General features: G+C 41.0%; 2 protein-coding genes across 2 annotated transcripts in view; one reads left to right on the top strand and one right to left on the bottom strand.

The window, feature by feature from the left end:
• LOC147871107 (transformation/transcription domain-associated protein-like) overlaps positions 1-19,783 on the top strand; it is a 178,249-nt gene that overhangs the window by 91,137 nt on the left and 67,329 nt on the right. The window contains exon 7 of the mRNA XM_087341186.1: positions 629-1,338. The gene's annotated coding sequence lies outside the window, so the exon portion shown is untranslated. The remainder of the gene's footprint in view (positions 1-628; positions 1,339-19,783) is intronic.
• LOC147871109 (uncharacterized) lies at positions 2,044-8,771 on the bottom strand. The gene is made up of 2 exons (XM_087341176.1): positions 8,082-8,771; positions 2,044-3,507 (listed from the first exon to the last, which is right to left on the bottom strand). The coding sequence occupies exons 1-2, from the start codon at positions 8,430-8,432 to the stop codon at positions 3,475-3,477; spliced, it is 384 nt and encodes a 127-aa protein (XP_087197302.1). The 5' UTR covers positions 8,433-8,771; the 3' UTR covers positions 2,044-3,474.

Below are 19,783 nucleotides of genomic sequence, written 5' to 3'. Positions count from 1 at the left end.
TGGCTCCGGACAATGGCCCGGGCGCCGGGTTCCAACGAACCGCCCGAGTCGGACGAGTCCAACTCGTTGGCTTTGCGCTCGCACGCTACAGGAAACAGGACCTCGTGGGCGAGGCAAGTCGTCCAACTCTTTCGACTAACCGACCTGGCAACAGATCTTGTCTAGGGGCTGAGGCTCACCCTCCGTCCCGCGATTTGGTTTCATTCGATTAAATCATTGAGTTTTCGCTGCTCGTAGTATTTGCGCTTCGAGTGTTTTATTACTGGACGTATAATTTTATCTGCCCCTTATTCATCTCTGCCGACACGCGGTGGATGAGTTTTTCATCTTTGCCTTTCCCAGCATGCTCCGCGAAACTTGTTTTCTCCGAACAAGTTGAGTTTTTCCCGGTTGTCTGTCTCCTGCTTCGGTACAGCGCGGATGTACGCAGTCTTTACGTAAGTTGGGGCTTCAGTCGGCCATTTTGATATTACGTCTCAGCTTGTGTTTGGTTTAATTCTCGATTTATTCGACAGCCAAAGAGTTGTTGAAGCTTTCGTGGTGGTAGTACGAGGCTCTAGATAACGACCCTGACTTATATGCATTTGTGTCTGGCGTGATATAAGATCGTCTATATATTTTTCTCTAGGACTGTGACAACGCACATGCGAGAGTACATGTGTCCTGTTGTGTGTCCTCGGGTGCTACGTCCTGTACAACGAGAGCCTACTTAAGTCATTCAAGGTGAGTTGCATGAAATATTCCGTCCTCTGAAGTAGAGAGTTCTTAAAGTACGTTGAGGATAAAACGTGACTTGGCCTAGGTCGCACAAGACAAGATGGCTGAAATGACTTTGCAACACTGAACTAAGTATTCTGAGATATTATTTTATTTTACGTTTTGATTGTTCTGTGATTCTGCCCACGCATTCCGTCTCCTTCTAGGTCAGTGGTAACAACCACGTGACACTCGTTCAAGACTTGAGGTTCACGGAGCGGTGAGGATGACGGCCGCTTACATCGTGAGGTCGCTAACACGACAACCCGAAAATTATATTACAGCAGCAGCGAACTAAGGACTCCGCTGAGTACAATGAGAAATTGTCAGATAATGCCCACTGATCGAGTTTCAGAGCGTACGTACAGAAGCGACGTAATTATAAATTCTTGTCATTATGTCTGCTTTGAGGTGATTGGCGGAGCCCTCTTCACATTCACGGTGATTATGATATCATCATTCTTCATCGCCGTCGTGAACCCTCTGAAGATTTTTCCACGTCTCGCTCCTGGACGCTGCTCTGTGACGTCGTCTGGCTCGAGACGTCTGAAACGATGAGGCACCAGTGAGCGATGGACTCGGGTGAGTACGGTGATGTATTATTTCGAGGTTGATTAAAAATTATAATGACTTTCGTAGATAGTGTTCTGTGGGAAATTAAAAATTAGTATGTCTCGACGGTAATGTAGTGTCTGAGTAAAGCCTGGTCTACGTGGATGGGGTTTCGCGAAGGTACCGATATCGCCAAAATCAAAGAATGTTTGAAACCCCCTACGTACGGTAAGGAATCGAGTTCTTTTATGAGTTTGAAACAGAAAGGAAAAGTTACAGATCATTTGAGAATTGTTGATGGGAAAGATTGGAAAAGGAGAAAATGCAGACAAATGGACACGCACACTTGCGGTATGAGACCAGTTTCTTGCGTCTGTCTTGTTGTAAACATTTACGGCAGTCATCGTGTAGCTGACAGTCGTTTAACTGGTCAAAGCCTTTCTCTTCGTGTACAGACACAGAAATTTTAAAAACTGACTGGTCGTCCTTACTTCATTTCTGTTGGATAAATTTCGTAAGGAAATGCTGTTGGTGTTAGGTGGACCGAGTATTGCGTACGGAGTCTGTATTGATTTGGATTAGCCGTCTGCCATGGACGCGACTGAGTAGGCGTTCTTTACGCGGTGATGGAATTAGACAGAGATGCTAGAATGTAGTGCTGTATAGAGCAGAGGTTCCCAAAATATGGAGAAACATTTTCAACATCCTTTGCTTGATTGAGGCAGTCATCAGAACGAAGTATCGTTCTGCGTTGTATCCCGAAGGATGGTGATGGGATACAGGAGCGTAGACCAAGAGGAAGTGCGTTGATATTCAAGTCCACTTGTAGCAACACAGTAGAGATATATATTGAATTAAAGCTGCACCAGTTTACAGTATCTCGAGTCAGAAAGCTATGAAGGCGTAATTTATAACAGTTATAATTACTCTTCGCTAATAAAAATTGCAGTTTTGTGGACTTTCAGTTTATTCTGTGTAAAGTAATATAAAATATCGTCAAATTGAGTACCTGATGTATTTTCCTAATCAATGAAATTCCTCTGTTATGGAAACTGAAGTGTTACAACTAAAAGGAAACCGAAATTTGAGTCTATCGTGAGTCACTGCAGTCTGATTCACATCTCTAGATACTCTTTATACAAAAACACAGTTTAATATTAAGTCTCACCGCTACTAAATCTTCCGAAATAATTCATTCCCTTCCTAAGAGGATTCATAAATTAACTTTTTGTGTGCTCTTTGAAATGAAAAAATAAGCATCATTAACCCCATGAAGCCGTAGGTCGTCTGAATTATATTTAAGAATTCAGTCCGTACCGCGAAGAGAAAACACTCTTCAACATTACGAAGATCAACTGGTTAACGCTGTTTAAGGAAATGATCGCTGTTTATTCCGAGAATCATAAAAAAAAAAGAGAGAGAGAGAAGAGAGAAAGTGGGGGGAGTAGCGATAGGCACTACTGCAATAAATGGGGGAGGGGTATAATGTTGGTTGTGGGCTACGAAGGTTCCCAGGCAGTGCCCGCTCGTCCTTCTGGTATGAATAAGTTTAGTGTGGACAAGGGATTTAGGAGACAGGATGGGGTAAGAAATAGGGTAGGGGGGAGTTGATTCGGGTCTTTGCGTTAATTTTGAATTTTGATATTGGCCTTGGGGGTGGCGTTAGGAATAATTTACGTTAATTTTTGGGGGGGGGGCTACTATAGAGCGGAATTTTGATATTACTCTGAGAGGGCTGCATGGGAGGCATGCAGAGCAACGTGGAGTTTGGGTACCAACTCAGCATTTGCTCTAGTACCGAGGAAAACCACGGAAAACCTTGGTCGAGTTGGCCGGTCGCAGGACCTTCCGGATGCGTGCTGCTGACTTCTAGCCAGCAGTCCGGCATTTAAAATCGCGAGCCCTAACGGTAGCCTCTGTCCGTGCGCTTCCTTTATTAAAAACTGATACATTTTTTTTTTCTTTTCATTTTTACAAAGATATGTTTTGGATAAGAAACGACCAACTTGGCTCGTTGCTTATCCAATTACAAAAGTTTCAATCCATATTCCATAAATCATTTTTCCATTTTCTTGCCGTGGTCGTCTTGTGTTTGTTGGTTCGCGGTCGGTCCAGCGTAGGGGAGTGGTCGATGTGACCGCCTATGGACTGGACTCTCCGGGGTACCTATAACGGGCTGGTGGTGCACTGTAGTGGGGGCTACAAAAGAAAAGCCGAGGTTTAGCTGCGTTTATGCAGGAGGTGAAGGAATTTTAAGGTGTGCTGTTGGGCTAATGTTACAGAACAATGTACTACAGAGGCAATCCTCTGACCGTTTATTGAGCAAAAGGATTGGAGGATTTCGCGGGTTGGGTCACCTCGCAAGAAGGGCTCGGGGGCGGAGGTATTTGTCAATGCTGGGATCGTACTGTCCTAGCTCTTGAATTTGACTGTTGTAGCTGATGGCCGATTTCAAGTATAGCCTATTCGCTAATCCTTTAATGTAATTCTTGATCAACGGCATTCCGGTCTGTTCGTGTAGGGTACTGATTGGAGTAACCCTTGGCAATTTGGTTATTATTCTGAGGACTTTGTTCTGAAATGTCTGAAGTTTTTGTAAATGAGTGTTAGCAGCGTAGCCCCAGGCGGGGGAGGCATATGTCAGTATGGACCGGAGGAGTGATTTATAGATCATTAACGATAAATTAACATCCATTCTGGAGGATTTATTGAGTAAAGGAAATAGTTGCCTCAGTCTGAAGTTAGCTGTACGGAGAATGGATGATATGTGGGCCTTGTACGTCAATTTGGAATCTAGAGTGACACCCAGATATTTGGTTTCGGAGGTAAAAGCTATGGTTTTATTAAAAAATTTTACGGTGGGAACATTGCAGCGATAGTCGCGTAAACGTTTTGAAAACACGGTTGTGGTGCACTTGTCAATGTTGATCTGAATTCTCCATCTCCGAAACCAGGGTTCCAGAAGGCCTATTGCTCTGTTTAATTTCGTTATCGCTATGTCTAATTTTCCTGAGCGAGCACTGATATTTGTGTCATCTGCATAGATTGAGATGGACACGTTGGAGTCATTCTCAATGGATGGGATGTCATTTATGTAGATGTTAAAAAGTGTTGGCCCGAGTAGGCTACCCTGGGGAACGCCGGCCCTGATGGGGCGGCAGCTTGAGTGAGAGCTCCCATGTGAAACAGAAAATGAACGGTTCTGGAGGTAACTGTGAATTACGTGGATTAGGTGAGGCGGAATTTTGACTTTAATGAGTTTTGCTATTAGCCCCGTGATCCAAACTTTATCAAATGCTCGTTCTATGTCCAGGAACAATGCCACTGTGGCTTTCTTATTGTTAAATCCGTGAGTGATTCTCTCTATATTTCTTAATAGTGTGTGCGTTGTGGAATGTCCACGTTTAAAACCATACTGGTCATTTCTGATAATGTGGAGCTCCTTAAGTTGAAAATTAAGTCTTTTTAAGATGATTTTCTCAAAAACTTTGCCTAGGGAATTTAATAAACTTATTGGCCTATAATTTAACGGGGAGGAATGGTCCTTTTTTGGTTTTGGGAGCATGATAACTTTAGCGTTTTTCCACTGGGTAGGAAAATAATTTGAAGCTAATGACTTGTTAAATATTTTTGCAATAAATCTGAAAACAGGCCGTGGCAGGTGTTTTAGTACTATGTTCTGAATCCCATCAGGGCCAGGAGCCTTGCGGGGTTTAAGGTGGCGGATAATCCATTCGACCTCGCAATGGTTTGTAAGCCTTACGGAGGCCTGCGGAGGTTGCATCAGGAAGTCGGTAACTACCTGCTCTGTGCTAACGGTGAAGTTGGTGTCTACGTTTGGGTTCGTTTGGAATATTTCTTCTAAAGTATCAGCAAAAATATTCACTTTGTCTTGGTTGGTAATTGCAACGTTGCCATTGTGTTTCAGGGGTGGGATTTTTGTGTCCGTGTTTGTGAGGCTTTTTGTTATCCTCCACGTGTCTTTAGTGTTGGTAGTGTCGAGGCCTTGGAGTGTTTGCTGCCAGGTGTTCGAAATTTGATCTTTAATGGCCGAGTCAATTTTGTGTTTCAAGGCGTTGATGAGGGGACGAAGCCTTATGTCGTGGGTTCTTTGCCACTGATTTCTCAGTTTGTTTCTTTCTTGGATGAGAAGTCGAGTGGCTGCTGCAATTTGCATTGACCTGAAAGTTCTCCGTCTGAGCGGAATAGAGTGGTGCGTGGCCTTATTCAGAACGTCTGTAAGGTGGTCAACAGCTGTATCAATCTCACTGTTACAGCAGTTCCCGTCTACGCACTGTGTGTTTAGGTTTTCAGAAATGTAATTTTGAAAAAGATTCCAATTGGCTTCGCTGTAGACGAATGTATGTTTTAATTCATCTGGTTCTAGTGGACCACGTATTCTAAGAAGAACTGGGTTGTGGTCGGATGTCGAAAGACTGCCTTGTGTGCGTATTGAGTGGCTGGAAAGCACGTTACTGATTATGGCAAAATCAAGTATATCGGCTTCACCAGGATTACAATCTGGAAAGTGTGTGGGGTGGGATGGAGCCGAGATTACGTAATTACTTTTATAGTAATGTGTGAGAAGTGTCTGTCCCGCTGCATTGTTCTGCCGAGCGTTCCAGGTTAAATGCTTGGCGTTGAAATCGCCTGCTAGAATTACTTTGTTTCCGGTTTCCAAAAGATGGTCCAGGTCACTCTCTATAATTCTGCCCGGGGGGTTGTAAATAGAGATTAGTACTATTGTTTCCCTATTGATGTTAACTTGGATAGCTGTCGCTTCCATGTGTTGGAGGGGGGGAAGGGGAATTTCCGAATGCTTGAAGCCCTGGCGAATTAGAATGGCCGTTCCGCCACCCCTCTGATTTAGCCTGTCAGACCGGAATGTCGTGTAGTTTGGGCACTTAAATTTTGTTGCAGATTGTAAATGAGTTTCATTAATTAGAGCTATGGGGATGTTATTGGTTTCCAAATAATCTAATAGTTCTGATTTTTTAATCTTGACGCCTCTGGCGTTCCAGAACAGGATGTCAGTGTGGCTGAGGGACCTACCCATGATTAGGAAGACCGAGGAGGGTGGCTAGGAAGTTATTAAAGATTATTGGGAGGGCGCTCTCATAAGGGTGCTGCATGAATTGTAAAAGCATTCCTGAGATGGAAGATAGAAGGTAATGGAAAGAGAAGTTCGGATTGAAAGTCCGAACAATTTCGACAAATTCTCTTGTCTGCTGCTGGGTGTGAGGATTTCCGAGTCTCAGACCCGCGGGAGGGTGTGGGTATTGTTGGGTGCGTTCATGAGATGTGTGTGTCTCTCTCTGGCTCGTGTGTTCTTCTTTTCCCTGCCTGAGTGGTTCTGTGTTGTTCCCCTTAGTTACTTTGGTCTTGGGGCCTGAGGGCCTAGATTTTGGGCCGAGAGATGATTCGGCAGGTGTGACGTCCTGCGCTACTACAGAGAGAGCGGGAGAGACTGGTCTGTCCGGAACCGGCGAAGATCTGCCTGTTACAGAATTCGGAGGCTTGCTCGCTGCAGCCTGTGTTGATGTGTTGGACCGGACGCAGCAGGGACAGTTAGCACTGTGGGCAAGCCGGGCGTGTTGTTGTATGATGTGCGGCTGTGGAAAATGATAGGAAGAATAAAGGTCCCGTGGTTGATGGAAGTTGTAGTTGTAGGGATGTGGTGGAGGCTGTGTTAGTTGTGAGCTGACGAAGTTCAGTGGCCTGCTCCAGGCATTTGCAGCACCCATAGGGGGGAAGTCACGGAACGTTTTGGGGGGCGGTCGCTGGGGTTGAGCTGAGACCCGCGCTCCAGCAATTCTTTTTGAATTTTCCTGCGGAGGTCTGCTCTTCGTCTCCCTCTCCATGAGGTCACGGAAGAAGGGACACCCTCTGTACTTGGAGCCGTGCTCCCCGATCTTGCACAGGGCGCAGGTCGGCACGAAGTTTGGGAGGAATCTATTTTCACATTGCCACGAGCAATGTTCCTCCGCGCAGTGGGCACAGGCCGGAGGGGCCTGACAGTTTGCCGCCACGTGGTAAAACTGTTGGCACCGTGCGCACTGAGGCGGCACGGTTCTCCCCTTATAAGGTTCGACAGAAATTTTTATAAAACAGAGATGGGACAGCTGAGAGATCTTTTGACTCTGGGGAACGTTGTCCAGTTCGACTATATGCATTGGCAGAGGGGTTTTATCTCTCCAAGCGGTCATTGGGATAACGGTTTGAACTGCCAGTCCCAGTGCGATCAGTTCGTTTTGGATGGTTTTTGGGGGGGTGGTTGGCGGAATGCCTTTTATGACCACTTTGAAGGGCTTGGAGTCGTTCGATCTGAGTAAATTGAACGGCACCTTGTTGTCTTTCAAGAAGGTTTGAAGGTTCAGATAGTCCTTGTATGTGGACGTTTGACAAGCGATTCCGGACTTTATTCTGTGAGAAGTGAAGCCCAGCGGCTGGAATTTTGTATGGAAGTCCTTGTTGAGTCGGGTCATGTCACCTTCATAGTGGTGGTGAATGATTACCGGTGGGATTTTTGCTCTCGGGGCGTTTAAGTAGTGGTTATTGGCGGGTCCTGTCTTCCCAGAATCACGGGTCTCAGGGGTGGGAGAGGAAGGTAACTCAGCGTTAATTGCTTCGTCAGTTATTGCGGGTTTTGGAGGTGCTCTTTTCAATTTCTTTTTGGAGGTAATGACAGTGAAGTCATCTCCCTCCACAATTTCCTCCGGATTCAACCGTTCAGAGGACGCTGTAGCAGAGTCTGTTGCTTTCTGCGCACTGACCTTATCAATTTTAGTCCCGCCTTGGGAACAGTGGACCTCCGCCTCTACGATTAAAGTTTTAGTGCCAGAAGGGCCTGCTACTGGCGAGGTTGCCGTTGCCCTAGCTCCTTCTTGACCCTGTGGCCAAATTGACGTCATTTCGGTGTCCGAAAGGTCTGACGACGAATTTTCGAAGTCAGTAGTTGACGGCGACCGAGGTGTGCGTTTTGCCTGTTTTTTCAGTTTCATGTCTTTGTCTTTATCCGTTTTAGTAGTCAGTTTTGTTTTGGTTCGTCGGCCTGAGGGGCCGGAGACGTCTAGCATTCTCTTTACTCCCTGCGGGTTAAGTCTCACCACCTTGGGTTTCACCATCCTGACTCACGCGGTGTACTCACCAACACCCACGCCTGCCAGGAGGTGGAAGCCCCTAACGCTTTCCTCTGCACTTAGCTTTGGTATGCCGGTTTGGAGGGCACCAGCCCGCCAGACCTTGCTTCTGCGTTGTCCCTTTGCTTATGCTGTCACCGTTAGGTTTCGGTAATCGCGGGTGGGCACGGCGTAAGCTGGCGTCCTATTCTTCTCCGCTGCTCGATGTTCCCTCGAAGGACCAAGTCAGAGTGCCTGGCCGGGCTTTACAGTCCTCACTACCTGAAGACCGCCGCACGACTGGGAGAATCATAGTTCGTCTGAATTATATTTAAGAATTCAGTCCGTACCGCGAAGAAAACACAACTCTTCACCATTACGAAGATCAACTGATTAACGCTGTTTAAGGAAATTATCGCTGTTTATTCCGAGAATCATAGTTCGTCTGAATTATATTTAAGAATTCAGTCCGTACCGCGAAGAAAACACAACTCTTCACCATTACGAAGATCAACTGGTTAACGCTGTTTAAGGAAATGATCGCTGTTTATTCCGAGAATCATAGTTCGTCTGAATTATATTTAAGAATTCAGTCCGTACCGCGAAGAAAACACAACTCTTCACCATTACGAAGATCAACTGATTAACGCTGTTTAAGGAAATTATCGCTGTTTATTCCGAGAATCATAGTTCGTCTGAATTATATTTAAGAATTCAGTCCGTACCGCGAAGAAAACACAACTCTTCACCATTACGAAGATCAACTGGTTAACGCTGTTTAAGGAAATGATCGCTGTTTATTCCGAGAATCATAGTTCGTCTGAATTATATTTAAGAATTCAGTCCGTACCGCGAAGAAAACACAACTCTTCACCATTACGAAGATCAACTGATTAACGCTGTTTAAGGAAATGATCGCTGTTTATTCCGAGAATCATAGTTCGTCTGAATTATATTTAAGAATTCAGTCCGTACCGCGAAGAAAACACAACTCTTCACCATTACGAAGATCAACTGATTAACGCTGTTTAAGGAAATGATCGCTGTTTATTCCGAGAATCATAGTTCGTCTGAATTATATTTAAGAATTCAGTCCGTACCGCGAAGAAAACACAACTCTTCACCATTACGAAGATCAACTGATTAACGCTGTTTAAGGAAATGATCGCTGTTTATTCCGAGAATCATAGTTCGTCTAAATAGCATTTAAGAATCCAGTCCGTACCGCGAAGAAAACACAACTCTTCAGCATTACGAAGATCAACTGGTTAACGCTGTTTAAGGAAATGATCGCTGTTTATTCCGAGAATCGTAGTTCGTCTGAATAATATTTAAGAATTCAGTCCGTACCGCGAAGAAAACACAACTCTTCAGCATTACGAAGATCAACTGGTTAACGCTGTTTAAGGAAATGATCGCTGTTTATAGTGAGAATCATAGAAAATCCATAAATATAAAAGGCATCATAATTAAAGCACTTGGTACGTACGTTGAAGTAAACTTTCAGAATTGAACTAATTGGTATTTAGCATTTTCTGTTGAAGGCTTAATGTACCGGTTACATAACTTTTTCTTTATCAGTATTACTTCCCCCCACTCGCTTGTAAATAATCTTCTTGAATCTCTTTCCCTAAGTGTTTTCAAGTTCGGATTGTCTTACAGAGTGAGAAACGAAGTATTACGCCTGTCTAAATCATCAAGAAATATTATAGAACTGTTCACTCAGTTGAAGCATCTCTCTCTCTGTCTCTCTGTCTGTCTGTGTTTTTAATAAGTTCCGAAGATTAGGATAGGTTGACACTCAGGTTACAGTAAATTGGTTCATCGATTCTCGACAGATTCTGACGAATTTAGGACCGCGTTCAGGTGTGTGTTGCTCTAAAATCCAGTCGTTCCTCAGCTCAAATATTTGTTGCGCCATTGAACAATGTCTCGAGAATAATAGCAAAACTTGAAGAAGGTCTGTTTGCAGCACATCCTTACATTGAGATTCAGTGTAGGTAGCACCCGTTAATACTTGATTTAACGGTGGTAATTAATCTTGTTAATGGTCCCGAAGAACTCTATTCCTAGAACACAAAGTTAGGTTGATACTGACCGACAGAAATCGAATAATCCCAACCGTAGTTTAATGGCGACTATTCCAATGGGACCAGCCGATTTTTCCAAGACAGAATCAGTACTGACTGTCTTCTGATTGGTCCTCGATGCAATTCGAAAGTATTGATTTCTTTCCATTGAGTTCGTCACAGAGGGCTCGTCTTATCTTTGGTTCCGTATTTTTCCGATAGACTGCGTCATTGTGTTTGAACGTCGTGTCCTCGAGTAAATGTGAGGCAATATTTTCGATATATTTTGTAGAAGTTTGACATAGGACACCAATATGTTACCACAAGTTTGACGTGCGCCACGAATTACGCGCCCACCAAACATTGCAATTGATGTACCAGAGATTTATATTCAGTTTCTTTGTGAGGCGATTTATATTAATAAATGACGTACTATCATTCACGTATGTTTATTCCGATTCTTTCGTTACATGATACTTATTTATAGTGAGTTAGATTGGGTCATCGTTAAGCATGAATCTGCTACGTATTTGCGTCAACATCTACCCTGCATCAATTTTGGAAGAAATATTTCTTGTGGAAACATTATGTAATTTTAGACGTGTTATGATGTATTACACGAATATAAGCACTAATTGTGTTATATGGGGATTGTGTGAACGCTTAATATCGTTATTGATAAGTGGTCGTGGCCGACTTTGCGCATCCTCCACCTCACGACTTTGATGCCTTCGTGCGAATTTCTAAAAATCGATAAGACATAATAGAGTATGAATATCAATAACTTACCTGTGGCATGACGTCCATACAAAATTTCAATAATTTCTGAGCATCCATTCGCTTTTTCCAAAATTCGTGCGCAGGAAACCATTTTGCACTGATGCAGATTACCCCGTTTTGGTTGGTTTGGGTTGGGTTAGGTTAGGTTAGGTTAGTGGGGCACCTGCGCAGACGTTGTTGCGCAGTGCAGTCATATGACTTGCGCATGTGAGGGCACCTTGAGCTCGTTTTGGTTAATTGTATATTATTAAACACTCAAAAATTCGATTCCGTCACTTTAAAAAGTATATTATATTCTGGGCTTGACTTTCATACCTGATTTAATTTTTTTAAAAGGATATTTTATTGGACACATACTTTCAGTAATTCCATGTACACCAATTACTTATCACTTAAATATGATGTTATTGAATATTTCATTGTGGAAGTATATATGTTGTCACACGAAGAATAATTTATTAAAATATTTATTTAATTTTATATTACACTACATGTAATTACTACAGTGACCCCAGTCATCGTTATAAAGAATAAATGTTCTCAAATTACATAGGTCCAGCTTCTGCAGATACGCGATGTCTGTATATAATTTACGTGTTACTAACTCGTACAACAGTCTTTACTGAGCACACATGGCATGAAAATGTCCATTCACTGAAGTCGCATGTCTCAATGTGGCGAACCGCACATATTCTTGCATGTTATGTTGGATTGTTGTTTCAATTGTTTCTATTCTAACACGTTACCGAGAAGACATCCTTACACAGATTCAGTGTAGGTGGCACCCGTTAATACGTGATTGAACGGTGGTAATTAATCTTGTTAATGGTCCCGAAGAACTCTATTCCTAAAACACAAATTTACGTTGATACTGACCGACCGGTATCAAATAATCCGAACCGTAGTTTAATGGCGACTATTCCAATGGGACCAGCCGACTGTTCCAAGACAGAATCAGTACTGACTGTCTTCTGATTGGTCCTCGATGCCATTCGAAAGTATTGATTTCTTTCCATTGAGGTCATCACAGATGTCTCGTCTTATTTTTGGTTCCGTATTTTTCCGATAGACTTCGTCATTGTGTTTGTACGTCGTGTCCTCGAGTTAATGTGAGGCAATATTTTCGATATATTTTGTAGAAATTTGACATAGGACACCAATATGTTACCACAAGTTTGACGTGCGCCACGAGTTCCGCGCCCACCAAACATTGCAATTGATGTACCAGAGATTTATATTCAGTTTCTTTGTGAGGCTATTTATATTAATAAATGACGTACTATCTTTCACGTATGTTTTTTCCGATTCTTTCGTTACATGATACTTAGTTATAGTGTGTTAGATTGGGTCATCGTTAAGCATGAATTTGCTACGTATCTGCGTCAACATCTACACTGCATCAATTTTGGAAGAAATATTTCTTGTGGAAACATTATGTAATTTTAGTCGTGTTATGACGTCTTACACGCATATAAGCACTAATTGTGTTATATGGGGATTGTGTGAGCGCTTAATATCCTTATTGATAAGAGGTCGTGGCCGACCTTGCTCATCCTCCACCTCACGAATTTGATGCCTTCGTGCGAATTTCTAAAAACGATAAGACATAACAGAGTATGAATATCATTAACTTACCTGTGGCATGACGTCCATACAAAATGTCAATAATTTCTGAGCATCCATTCAGTTTTTCCAAAATTCGTGCGCAGGAAACCATTTTGCACTGATGCAGATTACCCCGTTTTGGTTGGTTTGGGTTGGGTTAGGTTAGGTTAGGTTAGTGGGGCACCTGCGCAGACGTTGTTGCGCAGTGCAGTCGTATGACTTGCGCATGTGAGGGCACCTTGAGCTCGTTATGGTTAATTGTATATTATTAAACACTCAAAAATTCGATTCCGTCACTTTAAGAAGTATATTATATTCTGGGCTTTACTTTCATACCTGATTTAATTTTTTTACAAGGATATTTTATTGGACACATACTTTCAGTATTTGCAAATACACCAATCACTTATCACTTAAATATGATGCTATTGAATATTTCATTGTGGAAGTATATATGGTGTTACACGAAGAATAATTTATTAAATTATTTATTTAATTTTATATTACACTACATGTAATTACTACAGTGACCCTAGTCATCGTTATAAAGAATAAATGTTCTCAAAATACATAGGTCCAGCTTCAGAAGATACATGATGTCTGTATATGATTTACGTGTTACTAACTCCTACAAACGACTTTACTGAGCACACATGGCATGGAAATGTCTTTTCACTGAAGTCGTATATCTCAATGTGGCGAACCGCTCATATTCTTGCGTGTTATGTTGGATTGTTGTTTCAATTGTTTCTAATCTCACACGTCACCGAGAAGACATCCTTACAGTGATATTCAGTGCAAGTAGCACCCGTTAATACTTGATTGAACGATGGTAATTAATCTTGTTAATGGTCCCGAAGAACTCTATTCCTAGAACACAAAGTTACGTTGATACTGACCGACCGGTATCAAATAATCTGAACCGTAGTTTAATGGCAACAATTAAAATGGACCAGCCGACTGTTCCAAGACAGAATCAGTACTGACTGTCTTCTGATTGGTCCTCGATGCAATTCGAAAGTATTGATTTCTTTCCATTTAGGTCGTCACAGATGGCACGTCTAATCTTTGGTTCTGTATTTTTCCGATAGACTGCGTCCTTGTGTTTGTACGTCGTGTCCTCGAGTAAATGTGATGCAATATATTCGATATATTTTGTAGAAGTTTGACATAGGACACCAATATGTTACCACAAGTTTGACTTGCGCCACGATTTCCGCGCCCACCAAACATTGCAATTGATGTACCATAAATTTATATTCTGTTTCTTTGTGAGGCGACTTATACTAATAAATGACGTAATATCATTCACGTATGTTTATTCCGATTCTTTCGTTACATGATACTACTTATAGTGAGTTAGATTGGGTCATCGTTACGCATGAATCTGCTACGTATTTGCGTCAAAATCTACACTGCATCAATTTTGGAAGAAATATTTCTTTTGGAAATATTATGTAATTTTAGACGTGTTATGATGTATTACACGCATATAAGCACTAATTGTGTTATATGGGGATTGTGTGAGCGCTTATTATCTTTATTGATTAGTGGTCGTGGCCGACTTTGCGCATCTTCCACCTCACGACTTTGATGCCTTCGTGCGAATTTCTAAAAGGCGATAAGACATAAGAGAGTATGAATATCATTAACTTACCTGTGGCATGACGTCCATACAAAATTTCAATAATTTCTGAGCAACCATTCGCTTTTTCAAAATTCGTGCGCAGGAAACCATTTTGCACTGATGCGTATTACCCCGTTTTGGTTGGTTTGGGTTAGGTTAGGTTAGGTTAGGTTAGTGGGGCACCTGCGCAGACGTTGTTGCGCAGTGCAGTCGTATGACTTGCGCATGTGAGGGCACCTTAAGATCGTTATGGTTTATTGTATATTATTAAACACCCAAAAATTCGATTTCGTCACTTTAAAAACTGTATTATATTCTGGGCTTCTCTTTGATACCTGATTTAATTGTTTTACAAAGATATTTTATTGGACACATACTTTCAGTATTTGCAAGTACACCAATCACTTATCACTTAAATATGATGTAATTGAAAATTTCATTGTGGAAGTATATATGTTGTCACACGAAGAATAATTTATTAAAATATGTTTTTAATTTTATATTACACTACATGTAATTACTACAGTGACCCCAGTCATCGTTATAAAGAATAAATGTTCTCAAATTACATAGGTCCAGCTTCTGCAGATACGCGATGTCTGTATATGATTTACGTGTTACTAACTCGTACAAACGTCTTTACTGAGCACACATGGCATGAAAATGTCCATTCACCGAAGTCGTATGTCTCAATGTGGCGAACCGCACATATTCTTGCACTTTATGTTGGATTGTTGTTTCAATTGTTTCTATTCTCACACGTCACCGAGAAGACATCCTTACACTGAGATTCAGTGTAGGTAGCAACCGTTAATACTTGAATGAACGGTGGTAATTAATCTTGTTATTGGTCCCGAAGAACTCTATTCCTAGAACACAAATTTACGTTGATACTGACCGACCGGTATCAAATAATTCCAACCGCAGTTTAACGGCGACTAGTCAAATGGAACCAGCCGACTGTTCCAAGACAGAATCAGTACTGTCTGCCTTCTGATTGGTCCTCGATGCCATTCGAAAGTATTGATTTCTTTCCATTTAGGTCGTCACAGGTGGAACGTCTTAGCTTTGGTTCCGTATTTTTCCGATAGACTGCGTCTTTTTGTTTGTACGTCGAGTCCTCGAGTAAATGTGAGGCAATATTTTCGATATATTTTGTAGACATTTGACATAGGACACCAATATGTTACCACAAGTTTGACGTGCGCCAAGAATTCCGCGCCCACCAAATATTGCAATTGATGTACCAGAGATTTATATTCAGTTTCTTTGTGAGGCAATTTATATTAATAAATGACGTACTATCATTCACGTATGTTTATTCCGATTTTTTCGTTACCTGATACTTATTTATAGTGAGTTAGATTGGGTCATCGTTACGCATGAATCTGCTTCGTATTTGCGTCAACATCTACACAGCATCAATTTTGGAAGAAATATTTCTTGTGGAAATATTATGTAATTTTAGACGTGTTTATTTATTAAATTATTTATTTAATTTTATATTACACTACATGTAATTACTACAGTGACCCCAGTCATCGTTATAAAGAATAAATATTTTCAAATTACATAGGTCAAGCTTCTGCAGTTACGCGATGTCTGTATATGATTTACGTGTTACTAACTCCTACAAACGACTTTACTGAGCACACATGGCATGGAAATGTCTTTTCACTGAAGTCGTATATCTCAATGTGGCGAACCGCTCATATTCTTGCGTGTTATGTTGGATTGTTGTTTCAATTGTTTCTAATCTCACACGTCACCGAGAAGACATCCTTACAGTGATATTCAGTGCAAGTAGCACCCGTTAATACTTGATTGAACGATGGTAATTAATCTTGTTAATGGTCCCGAAGAACTCTATTCCTAGAACACAAATTTACGTTGATACTGACCGACCGGTATCAAATAATCCCAACCGTAGTTTAATGGCGACTATTCCAATGGACCAGCCGACTGTTCCAAGACAGAATCAGTACTGACTGTCTTTTGATTGGTCCTCGATGCAATTCGAAAGTATTGATTTCTTTCCATTTAGGTCGTCACAGTTGGCACGTCTAATCTTTGGTTCCGTATTTTTCCGATAGACTGCGTATTTGTGTTTGCACGTCGTGTTTTCGAGTAAATGAGAGGCAATATTTTCGATATATTTTGTAGAAGCTTGACATAGGACACCAATATTTTACCACAAGTTTGACGTGCGCCACGAATTCCGCGCCCACCAAACATTGCAATTGATGTACCAGAGATTTATATTCAGTTTCTTTGTGAGGCAATTTATATTAATAAATGACGTACTATCATTCACTATGTTTATTCCGATTCTTTCGTTACATGATACTTATCTATAGTGAGTTAGCTTGGGTCATCGTTACGCATGAATCTGCTACGTATTTGCGTCAACATCTACACTGCATCAATTTTGGAAGAAATATTTCTTGTGGAAACAATGTAATTTTAGACGATTTATGATGAATTACACGCATATAAGCACTAATTGTGTTATATAGGTACTTTGTGAGCGCTTAATATCGTTATTGATAAGTGGTCGTGGCCGACATTGCGCATCCTCTACCTCACGACTTTGATGCCTTCGTGCGAATTTCTAAAAAGCGATAAGACATAATAGAGTATGAATATCATTAACTTACCTGTGGCATGACGTCCATACAAAATTTCAATAATTTCTGAGCATCCATTCGCTTTTTCCAAAATTCGTGCGCAGGAAACCATTTTGCACTGATGCAGATTACTCCGTTTTGGTTGGTTTGGGTTAGGTTAGGTTAGGTTAGATTAGGTTAGTGGGGCACCTGCGCAGACGTTGTTGCGCAGTGCAGTCGTATGACTTGCGCATGTGAGGGCACCTTGAGCTCGTTATGGTTTATTGTATATTATTAAACACTCAAAAATTCGATTCCGTTACTTTAAAAAGTATATTATATTCTGGGCTTCACTTTCATACCTGATTTAATTTTTTTACAATGATATTTTATTGGACACATACTTTCAGTAATTGCAAGTACACCAATCACTTATCACTTAAATATGATGTTATTGAATATTTCATTGTGGAAGTATATATGTTGTCACACGAAGAATAATTTATTAAAATATTTTTTTAATTTTATATTACACTACATGTAATTACTACAGTGACCCCAGCCATCGTTATAAAGAATAAATGTTCTCAAATTACATAGGTGCAGCTTCTGCAGATACGCGATGTCTGTATATGATTTCCGTGTTACTAACTCGTACAAACGTCTTTACTGAGCACACATGGCATGAAAATGTCCATTCTCTGAAGTCGTATGTCTCAATGTGGCGAACCGCACATATTCTTGCGTGTTATGTTGGATTGTTGTTTAAATTGTTTCTAATCTCACACGTCACCGAGAAGACATCCTTACACTGAGATTCAGTGTAGGTAGCACCCGTTAATACTTGATTGAACGATGGAAATTAATCTTGTTAATGGTCCCGAAGAACTCTATTCCTAGAACACAAAGTTACGTTGATACTGACCGACCGGTATCAAATAATCCCAACCGTAGTTTAATGGCGACTATTCCAATGGACCAGCCGACTGTTCCAAGACAGAATCAGTACTGACTGTCTTTTGATTGGTCCTCGATGCAATTCGAAATTATTGATTTCTTTTCATTTAGGTCGTCACAGTTGGCACGTCTAATCTTTGGTTCCGTATTTTTCCGATAGACTGCGTCTTTGTGTTTGTACGTCGTGTTCTCGAGTAAATGTGAGGCAATATTTTCGATATATTTTGTAGAAGTTTGACATAGGACACCAATATTTTACCACAAGTTTGACGTGCGCCACGAATTCCGCGCCCACCAAACATTGCAATTGATGTACCAGAGATTTATATTCAGTTTCTTTGTGAGGCAATTTATATTAATAAATGACGTACTATCATTCACTATGTTTATTCCGATTCTTTCGTTACATGATACTTATTTATAGTGAGTTAGCTTGGGCCATCGTTACGCATGAATCTGCTACGTATTTGCGTCAACATCTACACTGCTTCAAATTTGGAAGAAATATTTCTTGTGGAAACAATGTATTTTTAGACGATTTATGATGTATTAAACGCATATAAGCACTAATTGTGTTATATAGGTACTTTGTGAGCGCTTAATATCGTTATTGATAAGTGGTCGTGGCCGACATTGCGCATCCTCCACCTCACGACTTTGATGCCTTCGTGCGAATTTCTAAAAAGCGATAAGACATAATAGAGTATGAATATCATTAACTTACCTGTGGCATGACGTCCATACAAAATTTCAATAATTTTTGAGCATCCATTCGCTTTTTCTAAAATTCGTGCGCAGGAAACCATTTGGCACTGATGTAGATTACCCAGTTTTGGTTGGTTTAGGTTAGGTTAGGTTAGTGGGGCACCTGCGCAGACGTTGTTGCGCAGTGCAGTCTTATGACTTGCGCATGTGAGGGCACCTTGAGCTCGTTATGGTTTATTGTATATTATTAAACACATTCAAAAATTCGATTCCGTCACTTTAAAAATTATAATATATTCTGGGCTTCATTTTCATACCTGATTTAATTTTTTTACAAAGATATTTTATTAGACACATACTTTCAGTAATTGCAAGTACACCAATCACTTATCACTTAAATATGATGTTATTGAAATTTTCATTGTGGAAGTATATATGTTGTCACACGACGAATGATTTATTAAAATATTTTTTAATTTTATATTACACTACATGTAATTACTACAGTGACCCCAGTCATCGTTAAAAAGAATATATGTTCTCGAAATACATAGGTCCAGCTTCAGAATATACGCGATGTCTGTATATGATTTACGTGTTACTAACTCGTTCAAACGTCTTTACTGAGCACACATGGCATGGAAATGTCCATTCACTGAAGTCGTATGTCTCAATGTGGCGAACCGCACATATTATTGCGTGTTATGTTGGATTGTTGTTTCAATTGTTTCTAATCTCACACGTCACCGAGAAGACATCCTTACACTGAGATTCAGTGTAGGTAGCACTCGTTAATACTTGATTGTACGATGGTAATTAATCTTGTTAATGGTCCCGAAGAACTCTATTCGTAGAACACAAATTTACGTTGATACTGACCGACCGGTATCAAATAATCCGAACCGTAGTTTAATGGCGACTATTCCAATGGGACCAGCTGACTGTTCGAAGACAGATTCAGTACTGACTGTCTTCTGATTGGTCCTCGATGAAATTCGTAAGTATTGA

This window comes from Zootermopsis nevadensis, unplaced genomic scaffold (genome assembly GCF_977971745.1).
Source record: "Zootermopsis nevadensis isolate Lab colony 2312 unplaced genomic scaffold, Znev_1.0 Znev_ptg000064l, whole genome shotgun sequence".
Lineage (NCBI taxonomy): Eukaryota > Metazoa > Arthropoda > Insecta > Blattodea > Termopsidae > Zootermopsis > Zootermopsis nevadensis.
Note: the sequence above shows the minus strand (reverse complement) of the source record. Positions and strands in the feature narration are given on the sequence as shown.